General features: G+C 40.5%; 1 protein-coding gene across 5 annotated transcripts in view; it reads left to right on the top strand.

Annotated features, from left to right (window-relative positions):
• vps53 (VPS53 subunit of GARP complex) overlaps positions 1 to 21,325 on the top strand; it is a 300,014-nt gene that overhangs the window by 132,011 nt on the left and 146,678 nt on the right. For all 5 annotated transcript variants that reach the window (XM_069912009.1, XM_069912007.1, XM_069912008.1 and 2 more), the window contains 4 exons: positions 52 to 195; positions 1,906 to 2,048; positions 3,291 to 3,432; positions 18,739 to 18,834. In XM_069912009.1, coding sequence (XP_069768110.1) covers positions 52 to 195; positions 1,906 to 2,048; positions 3,291 to 3,432; positions 18,739 to 18,834 — 525 coding nt within the window. The remainder of the gene's footprint in view (positions 1 to 51; positions 196 to 1,905; positions 2,049 to 3,290; positions 3,433 to 18,738; positions 18,835 to 21,325) is intronic.

Below are 21,325 nucleotides of genomic sequence, written 5' to 3'. Positions count from 1 at the left end.
CACGTTTACTGGACACAAATAACTGTTGCCATCTCCCATTCAACTTTACAGAGACCTGCAGGTCCCAGTAACATCCTACGTGATGCTTGCCTTGTTGCCAATGTGCTGGATCCCAGAATTAAGCAAGAGATCATCAAAAAATTTACTAAACAACATCTTTCTGAGTACCATGTTCTGTTCCAGGAAAACCAGGATGTAAGTACTATAGTTTCCAATAATAAATTTGAACCAGGAGGATAGTTTTTGCTCCGATTATCATTCAGAATTGCTACAGTATTTTGAATGAATGGCAGACAAATTTAGATTTGCATTCCGTGGAATTCATGCTTGAGGAATTTAGCTTCAAAATTGTTTTACCACCTGAATTAGAACATTTTTAACCAGGTAGAAAATCAGTTCCAATCCTGAGAAGGAAAGGAAAACAAATCAGCTGTGGTTTTCCACTCCTGATCACTCTCCAGTGAATCTTATCGGTGAGTTTCCTTTAAGCACAGTTAGGACTGGCTTCGAGTGTGAGGGGCTCTGCGTTTTACATCAACCTGCAGAATTTTCAGTGGGGTGAGGTGGCAGAAGACACCTGAGACCTTTGTGCTCATGGGAGAGCCAGAAACAAAATTAAATTGTTATTTGAGAAATGGGAAATTTTTATGGTAATATCAAGTTGTGGCAGAAAAATAAATTTAAGGCTAGAGCTTACATGACCTTGTTAGATTAACAGGAAAGGACTTGTTATGAATTTGTGAACCACTGCATTCCTTACTCTGAAATCATTGCACGTCCATTGATTCCTGACTCGACTGGGTCAGAGATCATGAAGCAGACTAAATAGTAACCTGATAGTCTATTTACTCCTTTCTTCAAATGCCTTTCCCTTGTGTATTCCGTATTATTGGGGCAGCACTGGTTTTGCCGTGCTTGATCAAGAGGGGTGTCTACAAAATGGGCTGATAATTTTTTGTAAAAAAACAATGCTGGAGAAACTCAGCAGGTCAAACAGCGTCCTTTATATAGGAAAGAACCAACATTTCGGGCTTGAGCCCTTTATCAAGGTATGAGCCACATGTAGGCAGGTGTCCGAACAAAATCACCTACGTTTTGCTCAAGCCTGAGCCATTGGTTATGTATCTTTATCTTTGCTGTATAAAGTCCAATGTTTGACCTGCTGAGTTTCTCCAGCTTTGTTTTTACTTCATTCACAGTGTCTGCAGACTTTTGTCTGATACTTTTGTAAGCTGCTTTCATGTTAAACAGTATTATGCTGGGACCACCAGCTCTCCACCATGAGGCAATTGGCAACCCCTGAGTAAATTTGTTACGACTGATCACCATGAAATCAGAAGTAAATCTTACAAGCTTACACTAGGATTCTGAGTCATCCCAGCACATTAAGAGTTGATAGCCCCAGCCCCAGTATGGAACCACAGGCAGTGAGGCCAAGGCATATTATTTATTTATTTATTTTTTTAAAAAAAATTTATTTTTCACACCATAAACGACATTGACCATGATACATGCATTTTCCTTTTCAAATATATAGTGTCATTTTCTCCTCCCATCCCACCCTCCCTACCTCCCCCCCCATCCATTTAAAGTACAAAATCTAAGATACATTAACCAGTCAAACAATGTTGTCATTCAATAAAAATAAACAAGAAATTCCACTGAGTCAATTCTTTTCATTTCCTTCTCCTTTTGTTAATTTAGGTGGTGAATGTCCCCGGTAGGTTTTCTCTATTGTGTTTCATGTATGGCTCCCATATTTGTTCAAATATTTCAATATTATTTCTTAAACTATATGTTATTTTTTCTAATGGAATAGATTTATTCATTTCTATATACCATTGTTGTATTATTTAGGTAACTTCCATGCTTTGGTCTTGACTCTTATATCAATGTCTTTGATAGGTGGCGTGGCTGGATAAGATAGATCGCCGGTATGCTTGGATTAAACGGCAGCTGGTGGACTATGAGGAGAAATATGGCCGGATGTTTCCAGTGGAATGGTGCATGAGTGAAAGGATCACTGTGGAGTTCTGCCATGTCACCAGGTATAAATTAGGAATGCGATGATGCCTTGTTGTTCACCCTTTACCTTCATTATTGGTAGACTTGTGTGCATCTGTAATTTGGGCCCCTAATCAAAACAGTGCTTCCCTAATATAATTAGCTTGCAATTCTTTTTATTTCTCAAATCCTTTTACTGTAAAACCCCCCAGAATTCAGCACCCAGGGAGATTGATAGATGTATTTTAGACTTGCTCTTGCAATATCTAACTAATAGACCTGCATTAAAAATAAAGAGTTTAAAAGACAAAAAATACTATGCTGTACTTGCACTGAACAAACTTCACTTGCATGAATATATAAACCTTAAGGCATTTTACTTTATTTTTAATCACATTTTTTGAAAAAATGTAACCGTTGTTGCATCTGTAGATTTCACCTCCTCCATGGAGTTGCCCAAAAGATGAAAATAACATTATAGATAATTAATGTATTTTTAAATTTTATTAATTTTTCAAAAAAAAAATAGATAACCCACTTCCCCAAGTTTACAGATAAAGCCTCTGACCGAGGCAACTCTTATTAAGCAGGGATAAGGAGACTTTTTAAGAGAGTCACCCCAACAGTGAGCGGCATAAACCAGCTCTTCATCCTGGGCGATGGCATTTTATTCCATTGCAACTTTATTCAACCAGCTGCTATGAGCAAAGCACTCCGCTAGCTGAATATTTGCTCCCATCTTCGACAAAGGTTTAAACTTGCTTATTTTTACCCATGATTTTATTCTTATTTATTTTAGGATTTATTTTGCTCGATTTTATTTTTTGCTGATTGCCTGAGGCTGTTGGTTGCTTGAATTCTGCATACCAGGGGTTTTACTATACTAGTTTTCCTCGGTTTCAGGCAGCTGTGAGCTGTTTATCCTCAAACAGTTACTGTTCAACTGGCAAGGTAGAATAGACTGGGGAGTCCACAGACGAGTGAATTCAAGTCATTTTCTGTCTCGCCCTCCACATTTGGAGCAATATCCTATGTGTTCCCTCTGACAGCCTGACTGATGAAGCCTTGTCACTGAGGTTGAGGGCGCGACATTGCAAGTGGTAACTGAAACTGAGATCAGGTGCCATTTCACTGGAGGTTAACCCGTGGAATTGCAAGGATGCTTCAGTTTTCAAACTAGCTAGTCATTACTTCTCATTATTCTTTCAATATCTGTTGTTTTTTTTTTGAAAATGGAAACCCGGGTGGCTTCTCTGAAGCCATTTATCTTTATTTTTCCATTCCAGAATTGAGCTGGCTAAAATAATGCGAACAAGAGCCAAGGAAATTGAAGTGAACCTGCTGCTGTTTGCAATTCAAAGAACAACAAATTTTGAGGGCCTGTTAGCCAAACGGTTCTCGGGGAGCACACTGACAGATGGTATCGTGGTAAGAAATGAATGGCCATGTTAAAAATTTCTTTCCTCTATTTCTTTCTTGGTATAACCCAAGTCCCTAAAAGCTTGGTATGGCCCTCTTCTCCTCTCCGTTCCTCTGTCTCACTAATCAAAAGTGAATTTTATTACAACATCCCCTCCCTGTATCTCTTTCCACTGTTTGATTGATCAGTACTTCATCTGATCTGTCAGCTGTGTAGCACTCTTGATTGTAAGCCAAAAGGATCTGGATCCAAATCCAACTCAAGAGATTCAAGCAAAAAAAAACCCCAGCTATTTCTTCTGTTCAATGTAAATGGAGCAGTGCACATTTGAACCTGTGGTCTTTCAAAGGAAGTATTGAATGGAAGCCCTGTCATTTTAAAGCTTTATATCCTGTGGCATTTTATTTAGAAAAAGGGAGAGTGTCTTGACCTACATTTTTCTTGCAATTAATCAATAAAAAAAATTATTAGTTTGCTATCAAATTAGTATCCATCCACATCAGTCAGTAAGCATTGCGGCCTTCAAAAGCACAATGTAAATGCAGTACGTCTTTCTCCAGTTCTCCTCTTCTCCTCCCCCCCCCCCACACACACACACACACACACAGAATTTCTGCATTTGCTAAAATCCACATACAGCATTTGTCTAATGACTCATTTGTTTGGTCTAGACAATGCATGGTAAAAAGGGAATAAAAACATTTCACTTAATATCCTGCCTCAGGGCTGTTGTCTTTGGATGTGATGATAATATCTGCAATGGCCACGAGACCGTAATTGTGCCAATATTGTCACAACTTGAGAGATCAGGTGCTTTATCACTGAATACACTATGCAGGAAACAGATATTTAAAAATATGTACATCATCAATCATTTGCCCCAAATCAGGGAATGACAGCTTTGCAACTGTTGCCGAACTATTTATCAGAGGATTGAATTTGAATTTGAATTTCACCAAAGCAGCAGTGGAATTTAAATTTGGGTAAATTAAATCTAACCATAATTTATTGGCGGCATGGTTAGTGTAGCGGTCAGTGTAGCGACAATATTACAGCGTCAGCAAGTCGGGTTCAAATCTGCAAGGGGTTTGCATGTTCTCCCCTTGTCTGTGTGGGTTTCTTCTAGGTGCTCTGGTTTCCTCCCACCCTTCAAAACATAAGGGGGGGGTGTAGGTTAATTGGATGGCACAGAGTCATGAGCAGAAAGGGCCTGTTACCCTGCTATATATCTAAAATTTAAAAAAAATTAAATTTAAATAAAAGCACTAACATCTAAATTGGCAACTGTGAAGCTATAAAATTGTTGCAAAATTTTGCATGGTTCACCTATGGTCTTCAAGGAAGGAAATCTGGTCTGTTTCCAGGCTTTGAATTTTCATTGCTACCTGGATGGTAAATGACAGTAATCAAAAAATTTGGGTTGGTCAGTAAGGACTGGCCTTGCCAGCATTTCATGAATGAAAACATTTTTTAAAAGGACACATTCCAAAGTTATTGTTGTTAGGCTGGGTAGTATGGAGTTGGTGCTTCAACACTAGAGCTCATTTCCTTCAGCAAAAACCAAACTGCTTGAGGAACTCAGCAGGTCAGGCAGCATCCATGGCAGGACGAGGACCATCGACCTTTCAGCTCGAAGCCCTGCTGCAGGAGCCTTGTGCGGGTGTGAATGGTGCCTGACCCTCTGGCAGGTTGGTTGTTTTTGTTCCTGATTCCAACATCTGTCGTCTCTTGTGTCAGCATTTTTTCTTCCCTAAATTCCTCGACCTGAAGAATGGATCCTATTGATGTCACAGCTTCAAACACAGCCCATCTTCTACCTACAGCATAGGCAGCTAATGCTAGTACAGGTAGTCTCCGATTTATGATGGTCCGACCTGCAAATTTTCGAATGTTAGATGGTTCGAATCTGTACTTGTGATTTAGCGTTCCGGTGTAGCCCCGCACTTGCGATATGCAGGATGCTACTCTCACACGATTCTGGGTGACGGCAACATAGCGCGAGAGTAGCGTACAGCATACTCTCTCGCAATGCTGACTCAACCATGCTCGCATTTGTTGTATTCAACAGCCAACTTGCTTTATTCAAAATGGAAAGTGTGGTATTCTTTCTTGAGTTACGATTTTCGACTTGCAATGGGAGTGCTGGAATGGAGCCCCATCGTAAGTCGGGAATTACCTGTATTAGGGACTGCTTTCTGTCATCGCTATACAGGTTAAGCACAACAGTAGAGAGCTTTGTTGGTCTGATTGGTTATTGAACTTTCCAAAATGACCAATTTTGATTTTTTTTTCCACCCCCCAAAAAGAAATATATATAGACAGATTTGAAATATTGGCAGAGTTGCCAAGAAAAATGTCTATGGTCTTCTTCACGATTTCCGTGTTAGTGTCTGGTTTTAGTTTATTTATGCACAAGAAACTTCCATTACGTTTTCAGCAGACAGTGTTAGTCAGATGGTAATGGTCCTTGACAGCCAGACCTCTGAACTCTTTCCATGTTTCTTGTGACTAATTACTTTCTTCAAGCCCACACGCCTGTCAGAAGTGACTGGCCTTCTTCAGGCCCTCGGGCTGGTGTCGGAGAACCCCCTGAGTGCTGGGTAGGAAAAATGAACCGACCTTGCTGCTGCCCAGGCGCTGTGCTCAGCATGCGGCTGTCTCAGTTCTGAGCTCTTCAGTCAATGTCTGTCGGCGTGTTTGTTCTTGCAGAATAACTCCTCCGTCGGAGATTTACAGACCCACATCTTCCATCACTCTGTGAGGCTCCACCTTCTAGTGAGTTAACTAGAGATTAAGAACTTCACCCGTTGGGTGGCCTTTTAAGTGTAAAGGGCCCCATGTTCGATATTCTGAAAGGTCATAATCGTGGGATTTTAATAATTCTCCTCTCTGCACAGATGCTGCTAGATCTGCCTTTGAATTTTATTTGGTTATGCATAACGGTACAAGTCAGAGTGAAGATGATATAAATTAGGCTGCCTAGCCAAGGATTGCCATATTTATCAAGCTTGGTAATCATGTTTGTACAAGTCACTGAAGTGAAACACTAAAGTTTGCAGAAGCTGTGATTGTAGTAAAAACACAGAAATGTTGCTGGAGGAACTCAGCAGGTCTCACAGAGTCCATAGGAGGTAAAGATATATTACCGACGTTTCAGGCCTGAGGCCTTCTTCAAGGTATAAGCAAAAAGCAGGATTCTTCAGAACGTGGTCTTCAATTAATTTACTTAAAGATATAATAAAGCATGCTGTCATATTGTCATTTAAGACCAGAGGAGGTCGGAGTAGATCTAGGCCATTCAGCCCATTGAGCCTGCTCTGCCATTCGAATCATCGGTGATGTATTCTTTTCAACCTCATCCTCCTGTCTTCTCTGTATAATCTTTGATGCCCTTACTGATGAAGAACCTATCAACTTTTGCTTTAAATCTATCCAACGACTTGGCTTCCTCAGCTGCCTGCGTCCACAAAGTCTGCAGATTCACCACTCTCTCTCTGGCCGTTCTAAAGGGACGTCCTTTAATTCTGAGACTGCGGCCTCTGGTCCTGGACTCTTTCGCTTCCGGAAACATCTCCGTGCGTGGTGCAGGTGACTTGTCTACCTTCTGCCTAGTTATCTTCTCAAGTACCTTCTCCTTAGTTTTGGTGACTACACTCATTTCTTCACCCTCTCTCAAATTTTCTGGCACATCGCTGATACCTTCCACAGTGAAGACTGACGCAAAATACCTCTTCAGATCATCCACTATTTCTTTGTTCCCCATTACTACTTCTCCAGCATATTTTCCAGACAGTCCGATGTCTACTCTTGCTTCTATTTCACCCTTTATAGATCTGAAAATTCTTTTTGTATCCTCTTTTACATTACTGGTTAGCTGGCCTTCATATTTCATTTTTTTTTAGCTTGTAAACGACATGGTACAGTAAATCATCTCCTTGAACAGCCCCTCAGGTATTGTGTACTTATCCTGTATATCAGTGCATCACCCTTTTTTCCTCAAGTGAAGATTTATGGTCAGCATTCCAAGAGTGGTGAGGTTGTCTTAAACTTCTTGTATAAGTATTAGAATAAGATATTTAGAAGAATTACCCCTCAATCGGAGATGTAGTATTGTACTTTAAATGACAGTTGCAAATATGAGCAGAAGGTTTATTTTCTTTCAAACTTTATTTAAAGTTTTTCAAAACACTTATCAAAAAGTACATAGAATAAAAATCAAAAAAGAACTACAAATAACCCCCCACCCTCAACAAACCCCACAAGGGGAGCATAAAAAAAACATAGTGGAAAAAATATGCAATGATTGCAGTATTACTAAACCCATACATTTCAAATAAGGCGACCCCATCTGGAAAAAAAAATTATAATTATCATGTAGATTATATGTTTTTTTTCCCCATATAAATACAAGATCTCGACTCATTATTGCCAACGGGCTATATTCACTTCTACATCATCCTTCCAAGAAATTGCCACACATTTACGCGCTACAGCCAATGCTAAATGAAGAAACTTAAATCATTAAATCGAACAATACAACCCAACAAATTATTTTTCGGATCTAATAAAAATTTAATCTTAAACAGTTTTTGAAGAAATTCTCTAATTTTCTGCCAAAATGGTTGAACCCTATCACTGAATGTAAAAATGTTCCGATACAGCATCCACATCCAAAGCACAACTCCGAATTACTAAATCCATATTTCTTCACTTTCTCAGGGGCCAGATACAACTGATGCAAAAAATTAGAATTAACCATACTATATCTTACATTAAGTAATTTAGTCACTCCATCATGGCACATAAACTTGATCAAAATCACAAGTTAAATCTCCACAGATAAGAAGGTTTGTCCAGATGGAAGATTTTGGGTTCGACTCTCACAACTTAATTTTAGTACATAATTCAGGTTAATGCTATGATTCGGCATTGAGCCACTGCCATTGCTTACATGACTGTTAATCACACTCCCATTTGTTGTTCCAACAGGGTAGTGTGGCCCTCGAAATCTCATGATACTTCGGGAATCTCGCTTGTTCTCCGAGCCACATTCCTTCCCTTTGTCAACAACAGCAAAAAAGATAGTTGCTGCAATTAATTGTCATTCATCTTGGTGCTATCTGTAGGCTGCTTATTTAACGGTTCACAAATGAGAGCCACATGCCATACTCAGTAAAACTCCTGTTATCCAGAATTCAAACAGCCTCAGGCAAACGGCAAAAAAAAGGAAAATAAATAGGTAAAAAAATATGGAAGTTTAAAATTGGCACACCTCGCCATTAGTTCACTCATGCAACACTCAGTCTCAAGCAACCAGAAAATTCACTTATCCAGCATCAAACAATCCCCATAGGTGCCGGATACCATGGATTTTACTGTATTTGTTGTATGTACTAAAGATGCTGGATTTGGTGACAGGAATTTGACTGTCATTGAATTGGACTCTAACCATTTGGGGAATGGAGAGACCCAATGATTTCTGAGCCGCAGTTGGGGTGGGATGTGAGGAGGAGATTGGAGGATGGGGCTGGGGAAAGAATTGGGTTTAGAGATTGGAGAAAAGAACCAAATCAAAGGGAAACTATATGATTCCCAAAATGGAAGTTTTCTAAAAGTGCCAGACTTCCACAAAAGGTAGGAACACACACACACACACACACACACACACACACACACACACACACACACACACACACACACACACACACACACACACACACAACCGTATCTCATTCCTGGTGGGAGCAGCTGAGAGATGCTGTACTGTATGCAGGCGTCGATCCTGGCTGTTCACTTTGATGGGGGGGAGGGGGTGGGGAGAAGAGAGACTCCAGTGATCCTCTCTGTCACTCTTGTTAATTGACCTCTGATCCATTTCCCTGAAGCAACTGTACCATAATTTGATGCAACTGGCCAGGAAGCTCTCGATGGAGCTCCTAAAGAAGACTGACGTAATGGAGGCAGGTAGCCTTGCTCGTTTCAGTCCTCTCAGGAAGTGCAGTCATTGTTGATCTTTCCTGACAAGTGAGGAGATGTTGAGAGCCCCTGATAGGTCACTAGTTGAGCAAACTCCAAGGAACTTGGTGCTCTTCAATCTCTCTACTACAGAACTTTCTATGTATAGTAGAGCCTGGTCATAACTGAAGTCCATGATCATCTCCTTCATCTTGTCCACATTGAGACTCAGGTTGTTCCTCTCACACCAGATCACGAGATCTTCTCTGAGTGCGACTCATTGTTAATTTCTGGCACAATGTTGTTCAGACTTGAGGGATTTCCAGTAATTCAGAACACTTGTTGGTAAGTGCCGTGAATAATAAATATAATGCAGCATAAATCCCACTATATTTATTATAATAACTAATTTTTAAATTTCTTTTATTAAAATAATCTTTTCTCTTCTAACCTTCCTTTGACTCCCACACCACTGCCTTCCTCTTATCCATAGACTCCATGCTGTAGTGTAAGATTCAGGTGTGAATTTTTCTTGTCAGCCAGCCATGCTCCCTGTTAAATGGATGGGCCATGGTTACATCAACAGACCAATCATTTTTCAATTCCCTGTGATCCGATAGACTTCTATGTGAAATTGAGTACATAGAATTTAGGACACTACAGCATAGTACTGGCCTTTCGGCCCTTGATGTTGTGCTGACCTATATTATAGGTTGTACCTCTTTAATCTGACAATTTTGGGACCTGGCCATTGCCAGACCACAGAAAATGCCGGAAAACAGAAATTGTCCTCAAAGGAACCCCCTATGTAAACATATCAAGATGGAACAAAGCTTAAAATAGAAAATAATGCTGTGGGGCAGCATGGTAGTTAGTGCAAGGCAATTGGGACGTTAGTACAAATTCTTTACAGACAGTGCAGGGCTCGAACCCAATCCCGATCGCTGGTGCTGTAAAGGTTGAATCTGCCTCTATTAGTACAAACTCCTTACAGACAACGTGGGACTCAAACCCCGGTCCAGGTAGTGGCAGATTTAACCTTTACAGCAAAAGCAATCAGGACCAGGGTTCGAGTCCCGCGCTGTCTGTAAGGAGTTTGTACTAACGGCGGCAGATTCAAGCGTGCCGGACCATGGGAGTTGCCGGACATGGAGCACCAGATAAGAGTGATACATCCTATATTTCTTAAAAATAAGTACTAAACCCCTCCCCCCCCTACTCTGTAACCCTCTGTTTTTCTTCCATCCGTGTGCCTGTAGTTTGAAAATGAAGCAAAAACAGAAATGCTGGAAGAACTCAGCCTGTCAAGCACATCTGTGGAAAGAGAAACAAGTAAAATTTTCAGGTCAAAGGGCCTCCATCAGAACCGAGAAAGCAAGTTAGCCTAAGTAATGGAGAAGGTGGAGATGGGTAGAACAAAGGGAACGCCAGTCAGATGTTAAAATGATTGACAACCATTGATTGAAAAAACACAAATGCTGGAGAAACTCAGCAGATCAAACAGTGCCTTTATGTAGCAAAGGGTAAAGATATGTTTTGGGCCTGAGCCCTTCATCGGTTTTATTTGTTTCCAAGTAGTTAAGAAATTGAAATGGAGAAAGGGCTGTGCATGGTAGTCTATCTAAAAAAACTGATGAAGCCAGTTCCATTAAGTTTGGAAATCAAGATGATCTTTCTTTAACCTTTCTTTGTGTTAGACAGTGTTTGGTAATTTGTGGCTGGTTGCTTCAGTTATAATGGTAAATAGATTTTTTGATTTTTTTTTTCCTCTCCAATTCCAAACTGATCTTGGGCTGCCTGGGTGTTAACATGAACTCCAGATATTGTGCACATTGTATTGTCACCAGGCATTTTTAGTAAAAACAAACTGTTGGAGGTGGAACTCAGTCCGTGAAGCAGCATCTCGCAGAGATAAATGACAGTTCACGTTTTGGATTGGGTCCCTGCAAGGAGAGCCCTTATGCAAGGTCGTGTCCTGAAACATTGACCACCCTTTGCTCCACAGATGCAACTCGACTCACCAAGTTTCTCCAGCCGTTTGTGCTCCAGATTCTAACAGTCTCTTGTGCTTTCGTTTATGGTACAACCCTGACAAATCTTTCACTGTACCTTTTTTTTTGCCAAGTTTTAACATCTCTCAGTTGCTTATCCAATATTATGCTGTATAAAATTAAAAATGTAACCCAATATTATGCTCTGTTATGGAGGGCTGGAGTCATGCTCATAAAGTACAGGACAGGCCCATAATGATCAAAGGAATGTAAAGCTATCACATTGAACTATGCAAAATTCTTTTGTCTTTTTTTTGAACGAGTTGATGTGAAGTTGATTTTTTTTTTCCGGCAAGGCTGTTTGGAACCAGGGATTACAATCCTTGAAGAAGGGCTCAAGCCTGAAATGTTGATTATGTAGCTTTATCTATACAAAGTGTGCTGTTTGACCTGCTGAGTTTTCAACTGCAGTGTCATTTACTTCGATTACAATCTTAAAATAAGGCATCAGTCAATCAGGGCAGAGAGGAGAGGAAAAGTCACCATTGATGAACCTTTGGAATTTTCTACTCAAAAGGCTTAGTCATTGAATATATTCAAGACAGAATTTGATAGATTTTTAGATCCAAAGGGACTCAAAGGATAAGGGGGGGGTTTGTGTGGGAAAGTGGCATTGAAGTGGAAGATCCTATTGAATAGCCTATTCTTGACTCCTTTCTGTTCTTGGTCTCTATGGCCTTAATGTACAGCTGAGATGCTGCTGGTTGCAAATTGCATATAATCTTGAGCACCGAATTAATGGGAACACTTTTCACGGGTGTTGATTGGAATGATCTTGTAAGAAATAAAGAATGGTGTTTTTCTATGGGCGTTTCACAGACTTGTGGAACGCAACTGTCAATATTGTAGCATCATTACTTCTCAACACACATTAATTGACAGAATTACAGCACGTTACAGCGGCTGAATACTAACTTCATTGTTTGGTTGGTCATGAGGCTAAGACTAACATCACTGTTGTTTCAGGATATTCACTGCTGTATGGTTGGAAAGTACTGGATAAGCCTAAATTATTGGTAGTAGAACTATGTAGAGTGCGTTGAAAGAACCAAAGACTTGTTGATCCAAACCAAGCCTTTCATTAACTAAAAGACTGTAGGTCGACCAGTCCAGAATGACCTGCTCTGGCTAGGAGCAATCCTTTAAGACCTGCCAGTAGGTGTGACTACACTCTCAGCCAATCACAGTCATCCGACACTACAATCTGTACATATACACATTGGTGATAGAATCTGTGTTGTGCTTGTTCCTCCCGCAGAAATAACACTTTGAGGTTGCATCGGGCAGCATAGCATCATAGTAGGGTAGAGGGAGGGCATCCTACTCACATCAGAGTGTGGGGTCCAGCCCCGAGAGTACATGTCCATACTTAAGACCGCAGCCTCCATCGTCTCTGCGATCCGGATCTCGTCCTCTAGGTTTTCTCCCCCGTGCTCTAGCAGGCACTGCCTCACCTCATTTGATCGAACCCCGGCCACATAGGCATTCCAAATGAGATCGTCTATGGTCTCCGCAGCAGTTCTGTCTGTGTAGGCACAGTCCCTGTCCATTGCCCTTAGTGACTGAATACAAGCTCTACAGGACTCAATGGGCTGTTGCCTCCTTGTAGCAAGTTTGTACCGAGCATAGACCCTGTTCACCGGTCGCTTGTAGAGACCTTTCAGCACCTTCATGGCTGCGGCGTAAGTGGTCGTGTCCTGGACACTCTGGTAGACTCTCTGGGACACCATAGTCATCAATATTAATAGTCGATGGCTGTCCTCTATCACGGCAGGGTCCGAGAGCTGTAAGTATGTTTCGAAGCTTCTCACCCAGTGCTTAAAGTCATTCGAGGCTGTAGCTGACTGTGGGTCGATGTCGAGGCGTTTCAGCCGTAGCATACGCTCCATCCCTTCAAAACTTTTTAGTTAACAAAATTGTAGAGCGCGTCGAAAGAACCAAAGACTTGTTGATCCAAACCAAGGCTTTCATTAACTAAAAGACTGGAGATATCAGATGTAGGTCGACCAGTCCAGAATGACCTGGTATGGCTAGGAGCAATCCTTTAAGACCTGCCAGTAGGTGTGGCTACGCTCTCAGCCAATCACAGTCATCCTACACTACCATCTGTACATAAACACATTGGTGATAGTACAGATTCTATCACAAACTATATTAAGACAGGATGTATCGTACCACTAAAGAGTGAATGCTATGACATTCTGGTGGATTTGTCTTCTTGTCCTGTTTCAGTCTATTAAATTATCTCCTCAGTTCTACAAAAAAGTGGACTTTGCTTTGTATTTCTCTCATTGGACACCCTTTAAATAGCACCGTGTGGTCCAATGTAAATTTGTTATTACCTGTACTCCCAGGCAAGGAGTTGACCTGGTTTTTATGTACTTTCTGGACAAAGACGTCTGTTGTTTCATGTCTAGAGTGCGAAAGATATATATTTGACAATGTTTCTGTGTGTCATGGATTAAGCAGCAGTTGCAGTGGGTATTATATTGCATCTATAATGACTTCTTTGTCAGAACAAGTCTAACCTTTAGGAGCATCTTTTGCTTCTTAATCAGCAGATTTTCCTCCCTTGTTTTTATTGCCATGATGAAATGTAGTTAAGCTCTGGCATGGTTAGCACAACACTGTGGCAGTGCCAGTGATCAAGACTGGGGTTTGAATCCCATGCTGTTATCCCCATGTCTGCATGTGTTTCCCTGCAGGCTCTGGTTTCCTCCCATCATTCAAAACGTACCAGGTGTGGTAGGTCGCTTGAGTGTAATTGGGTGGCATGGGCCGTAATGGCCTGCTATTGTGCTGTATGTCTAAATTTAAAAAAATTAAATTCAATCAACTGGCAACCTCAAGCATCCGGGGGGGGGGGGGGGGGGGGGGGGAATTAAGGAAAATAAATAAAAAATAAGATGAAACAATAGGTAAAAAATACGCAAGTTTAAAATTGGTGCGCCTCACCGTCAGCTCACCAGACGACACCTGCAGCCAGTTCTCGCCTTCTGACCAACGTAAACAAACAGATTTCACGTTGCAGGACAAATTTCCTCCCTAACTGTTATCATGCTGAAAGAAAACAGCCAAGCAGGCGTAAACGTGTAGCGCTTACCCCTAAGCAGAAAATGGAGATATGTAAGAGAATGGAAAAAGGTGAACGTTATGCAGTGCCTACAGAGAAACTTAACATTGGTTCATCGACCATTTACAACATTAAGTCTCAGTCTCAGAACCTTGAGCAGTTTTATATGAAGTTTTAGAACAATAAAAGTGTTGAGCCATGTTGCACTCTTCATACCTCCAAGATGGGCTTACTTGACCAGGCTCTTTTTGAATGGTTTAGTTTGAAAAGGCCAGAAGCAGGGTGGAGGTTTAGGGTTATCAGGATCCATGTTGCAAGAAAAAGGAAAAGAGTTCCATGAGGTGATGACTATTGAGGCCCAGTATTCTTATTTAAATGGCTGTCTTAGCAGATTCAGATTAGTCACAGTATCTGTATTAAACTTCGAGACTCATGAGTCAGTGGGCAAGTTTCATTCAGGTATTTTAAGAGCAAGTCTCAAGCAGCCAGAGAATACACTTAAACCAGAACTACCAATCCCCATAGGTGCTGGATACCAGGGATTTTACTGTTGCTGTGTGATATACTGTTTCTACAATGTGCTTTTAATGCTGGTACAGTATTTGCAAATTGGAAGTATTTCAAAATAACTGCTAACTTGCAGGCAAGAACAGCTAATGAGAATGTCTTTAGAAAATCACATCTAATTTTGCCAAATTAGATTCTAGGTATTGGAATTAAGTGCTGCAGAGAGATGAAAAAAGGATAATAAAAATATCTCAGCCAATTCTGCTTGCCCTTTTGATGCAGGCTCCTGGCCAGATACCAGTTGAAAGTACATAACTTTCAAGATGACTTACTGCAGGCTTGCTTCTGAACTTCAAGTAAATTTTCCCAATTAAAGTTAATCAGTACCAAACATTAACCATCAAAATAAAGATTAATACAAATGTCTTTCTCTGTACAGCTGTATAAGATTTGCATGAATAAATTGATCACCAATAATTGTACCATGTGTAGAATTTGCACAATGGAATCAGGATTTATTGTCATGAACATGTCACAAAATTCATTGTTTTGCAGCGGCGTAATGGTGCAAACATTTATATAAACCACCTTTTTTTAAAAAAAAAGTGCAAGATAAAGTCAAAGTAAATCAGGAGGGGCTTGTGTCGCCGAGAGCGTGTCTTCAGGCTCCTGTACCTTTTTGATGGCAGCAGAGTCAAGAGGACATGGCCTGGATGGTGGGGGTCCTTGAGGATAGTGGCTGCTTTCTTAAGACACTGCCTTTTGTAGGTGTTCTCGATGGAGTGAAGTCTGGTGCCCGTGATGTTGCAGGCCAAGTTATCAACGCTGGAGACTTCACTTGTCCTGAGCATTGCACATTCATACTAGACAGTGATGCATCAGCCAGAATGTTCTCCACTCTACACACCCGTAGAAGTTTTCAAGAGTCTGACATTTAACATTGTTAATGTATTTCAAAAATTGAACAACTTAGTTAATTAAGTCTTCAAGGATTTTGCAGAAATCTGAGAAGGGCCAGGGAATATAAATAAAAAACAAATCTGGAGAAACTCAGCAGGTCAAACAGCGGACTTTATAGAGCAAAGATCCCGTGGATACACAAGTGAAGCTGCAAGGGAATATGAATTGAAGAGGTTAATTGTTACTAAGTTGTTTTTTTTAAAAAAAAATTAATTATGATATGGTTTCAGATTTATTGTTAGAGTATATACATGCAGGCGAGGCAGAATTACCTCTTATTGGTAGTGCAAAAAAACTACTAAACAAATAAAGAAATGTTAACAAATTGTGCAATAAAGAGAGAAAAATCAATAAAGTGCACGAGTAAGAATCCTTAAATGAGTCCCTGATTGAGTTTGTTGTTGAAGAGTCTGATGGTGGAGGGGGAGCAGCTGTTCATGAACCTGGTGGTGCGAGTCTTTCCTGATGGCAGCAGCGAGAACAGAGTGAGTGCTGGGTGGTGTGGATCCTTGATGATTCTTGCTGCCCTCCAATGGTAATGTTCCCCGAAGGTGTTCTCGATGGTGGGGAGGGTTTTTTTTGTCTGTGATGCACTGGGCTGCGTACATTACTTTTGCAGGGTTTTATACTTATGGCGATTGGTGCCCCCATACCAGACCGTGATGCAGCTGGTCAGCACACTTTCCACCACACAACGGTGTAAATTTGCCAGTGTTTCCAATAGGAAAGGCTCATGAGAAGTGATCTGAATTAAGACATTAAGATCATACAATGTGAATATGATGGAGATGTCAGTTTATGGATAACACAAGCAATAAGGAACACATGTTTATGATAATCGTTTGCAAATCCATTATAACAGACCTTCCCAAACTTTATTTGCTGTGATTCATTAAAGAGATGCTTGTTCTATTTGGACCCTTTACCCATTCTACATTTTAATTATCACCAGTGAACCAAAACTTGTGGCATTTGTTACTGCAGCTCCCACTACCTGACTTTATCAGGTAGCTGGGAAACTGCTTTACCCATAGAGGAGATGACATGATACCTACCCTCTGCTTCAAGGATAATTGGATATTCTATTGTAAATGCATTTTTGGAAAAGTACAAGGGAGAAAAGAATAGAAGGTCATCAAAACTCAAGTTCAGATGTTGAAATCCATGAGCAGACAATGAGAAGCTGGAGGGAGTGAATGGGATCTTAACCCTTGGACCTGTTGGGCCATATAAACTACTGCAACACAATCTAAAGGGCTTCACAGAATTCAGCTCCTATAATAGTTTGTGGTACAGATGAATACTGAGTCCTCTTTACTCAAAGAATGCAATGCTTTGTATCAAGTTAATTGTGTATATTTTTCGGATTACAAATGTTAAATGGGCACATGTAGCTAAAGATGTGTTGGAAACAAATTTAAAAAAAAACTGTAGACATTCAGCACGGTAACATGCCTGTTTGGCCCGTGCCGCCCATTTACACTCAATTGATCTACACCACCGGTACGTTTGACGGTGGGAAGAAACCGGAGCACCCACACAGACACAGGGAGAACGTACAAACTCCTTACAGGCAGCACGGGATTTGAAACCTGGTCCTGATTGCTAGTGCTGTAACAGCGTTGTGCCAACTGCTACGCTAACTGCTGCCCAATTACATAGAATGTGTATCCAGTTGGTTTGATGAGATGTTTTACATGCTGAAATTCTCAATAATGGAAAGTATTTACTTTTGCATTGTCTAATGTGGTCAGAAACATTGTAATGTACAGTGTCAAAACTGGGAAAATGCAGTTTGGTTCTGCCTACCATGCAGTGTTGAGCTTGATTCAGCTCATATAAGATATTCAGTCAACAAAACGATAATAGTTTTAGCAGATAGTTCCTACTTCCAACTCAGTTCATGAAAATAAATTGATTCTTTTTTGAAAGGAAGTGTTCTCATTTGTGGGCATTCAAATCAACCTGCTATTTGAAAGATTCCTAGCAGATGTGTGTTGTTTGTGGTATCCAAGGATCTTTAATTAATGCAATGAAGATGAGCATTCTCCTTTAAGATTGGATGCCATTCCCAATAATACTAACATTTTAATTTAATTAAGAGATACAGCATGGTAACAGGCCTTCTGGCACACATTGCCCAAATACACCCCTGTGACCAATTAACCCATTGACCTCGTATGTCTTGGCACGTGGGAGGAAACTGGTGTGCCCAGAGGGGTTTTTTTTGTAATGACTGCCACTAGTCAGGGTTCTGCTTAAAATAGCCACTGAAGTCTCTGCTCCTGCCAACCTATTCTTTACGGGTGAATAGTATTGTAGGATAGTTGTGAATTTATTTTGGCGATATCATTCTGCAGATTTAATCATCAAAATTTATTTGCGTATCTTCAGATATCTGGTTTATCCTTGGGAATCAATTTGCAGTTCAGTTCAAATGAAAAAGAACTTGCTATTATTTCGGAAATATTTATACTCTCGTATCACCTCCAGCCAATGAAGTAAAACAGTGCACATTTGAATCAGTAAGGGAGCTGTAGACCTCCCACAGCAGTGAAGAACTTTAGAGCAACATTCCTTGAGGTTTATTTTTGTTCTACATTTATGCTGAATGAGGTAGTTTTAACACAGTGGCTACGTACTGAATATGCTGCCCGTTATTAATTTGACAAATTTGTATTTTGTATTGTGTTGAAGTATATTTTTGCTCACAGTAGTTGAATGATGAGAATTTGCTCATTGACTGAATGCTGTTCTTCCCATTGCAGAAGAAGCCAGAAACAGTGCCTCCTTCTGCAAATCCATTCCTGGAGGATGAAACTGGAGTAGATTGTGATCCTGAGAAAGAAGGAGATCTGGAAAAGGTAAAAAGAGGGCAAAACGTATGTTGTGTTTAATTTTGCTCTTCCGCTGCAGTTATTCCTTTTAATGCAGTGGCTCTCAACCTTTTTCTTTCCACTCACATCCCACTTTAAGTAATCCCTATTGCATTCGGTGCTCTGTGATTAGTAAGGGATTGCTTAAGGTGGATGTGAGTGGGAAGGGAAGGTTCACAATTAGAGCTCTTGACCCAATTGTTATTGAAATATTTTGCTTGAGAAAAATTGTCATTGGCCCAGTTCCTTTGGAGTTATGAAACCGTGCACATAACGAGCCAATGAGGTACAAGTAAAACAGTGGTTTTCAAACTTTTTCTTTCTACACACAGACCACCTTAAGCAATCTCTTACTAATCACAGAGCACCCACCTATGGGTGGTATGTGAGTGGAAAGAAAAAGATTGAGAACCACTGATTTAATGTTAATTGCTCAACCTTCTGATGCAGTGCAGAATGAGGCAAGGTCTGCAAGATTTCATTCTTCCATCTCAGGCTGATACTTTAGAATAAAAGGAGACAAGTTTGTGGATATTCCGTGTGGATTCTCCATTGGGAATTGGTAATACTCCACTCTCTTTTGTTATTTGATTTGCACGATATCCTGAAAGAGCTGGAAGAAGTGCGGTGTTTATAACCCCTTTAAAGCAGGGTGTGACATTGAATCAAATCTAATTAACACTGGATCATATTTAACAGTGAGATCATTAAACCAGAGCAGGCTTTTGACCTGACTGCCATTTCTTCACTTGTTTAAAAATAAATGATAATGCTTTCACTTTCAACGAAAGGCAAATTGTTCCCTTAGATTCTGATCCATTAACATAGTTTACCTCCTGCAAACACTGAAGCAAAATGAATTGTCAATAAGAAGTGCAACCTGATGCATCTAAATGTTAAGTCATACTTGCCTGTTAAAATGATTGCAGGAGGGCCAATTTTTTTTTCTCTGGGGCTGGTGTTAATTTCAGAATATATTTTTAAAAGGCACTTTCACTTCGCTGAAAGCTCATCAGATTTAATAAGTGGTTGATGCTCTTGAATCAGACAACTTTTTAGCCATTTTTTTGCAGAGTGAATTGATTTCAATAGTAGTAGCAAAGGAATTGTTATGGATTGATCTGATCATTCTATTGATCGACTCATCCACAACTCTCACAGGAATAATAACATTTTAAGTGGTACCAGTGGGTGTCTTTGGAACGGTATGTAAGCCTACGGGAAAGCTCTTCCGCTATTAAAGTAAGCCACTTTATGAATAGCCTACTTTATGTTTGAGGTGGAAAAAAACTTTAAATTATTATTGATCTGATAGCTTTGTGGTTTATGCAGGATCCATTTGTTGACAGACCATAAAAAAATGAGCAGCATTGTATTCCATCATTTAAAAAAAAAACCGAAGTACGTGCAAAATGTTGTGTATAATACAAGATTAAGTGGTATTGAATGAGGAGCCAGTGGTAAATTTGATTTAAAAGCTGGTTGGAAGGGAGAAGTAAGGGAAGCGCTTCAGTGTGGTTGTCAGTTGTGAACTGTGTAAAAACTGTACTCCAGTTATTTGATAGAGGAAAAGGTGGACAGATTCTCACAGGCTATTAAAATAGGAGTTACAGTTCGTTTCCAATTATCTGGAAAGCGATCTACCAAAATTCTTGAATCCCTAACGTCGAAGTACTCAAGATGGCAGAGGTCGACAGCATCGAGTCCACGCTGCTGAAGATCCAGCTGCGCTGGGTGGGTCACGCCTCCAGAATGGAGGACCGTCGCCTTCCCAAGATCGTGTTATATGGCGAGCTCTCCACTGGCCACCGTGACAGAGGTGCATCAAAGAAAAGGTACAAGGACTGCCTAAAGAAATCTCTTGGTGCCTGCCACATTGACCACCGTCAGTGGGCTGATATCGCCTCAAACCGTGCATCTTGGCGCCTCACAGTTCGGCGGGCAGCAACCTCCTTTGAAGAAGACCGCAGAGCACACCTCACTGACAAAAGGCAAAGGAGGAAAAACCCAACACCCAACCCCAACCAACAAATTTTCCCCTGCAACCGTGTCTGCCTGTCCCGCTTCGGACTTGTCAGCCACAAACAAGCCTGCAGCTGACGTGGACATTTACCCCCTCCATAAATCTTCGTCCACGAAGCCAAGCCAAAGAGAAAGACAGTTCGTTTCCAATTATCTGGAAAGCGATCTACCAAAATTCTTGAATATCCGAAAAGTTTTTCGGCTGAGACATGACATCACAATTTGAAAAAAAGTTGACGAATCAATGGAGCTCTCATGTGCTGGTCAAAAATTGGCTCAGGTGGGGGGTTTGATGCGCTGTTAGCGCCATTTTGAATCAATGGAGGTCTCATGTACTGTTCAAAGATACAGCTGTGTTTGTTGATTCATTTTGTAATAAGAGATCATGTTTTTTGGTAAGAATTAAACATTATTTCATGCTTGAAAAATCTTCTATTGCTATTTGTTGTTTAACCGC

Source organism: Narcine bancroftii, chromosome 14, assembly GCF_036971445.1.
Source record: "Narcine bancroftii isolate sNarBan1 chromosome 14, sNarBan1.hap1, whole genome shotgun sequence".
In the NCBI taxonomy this organism is placed as follows: Eukaryota; Metazoa; Chordata; class Chondrichthyes; order Torpediniformes; family Narcinidae; genus Narcine; species Narcine bancroftii.
The sequence above is the reverse complement of the archived record's forward strand: the minus strand, read 5'-3'. Positions and strand labels throughout refer to the sequence as shown.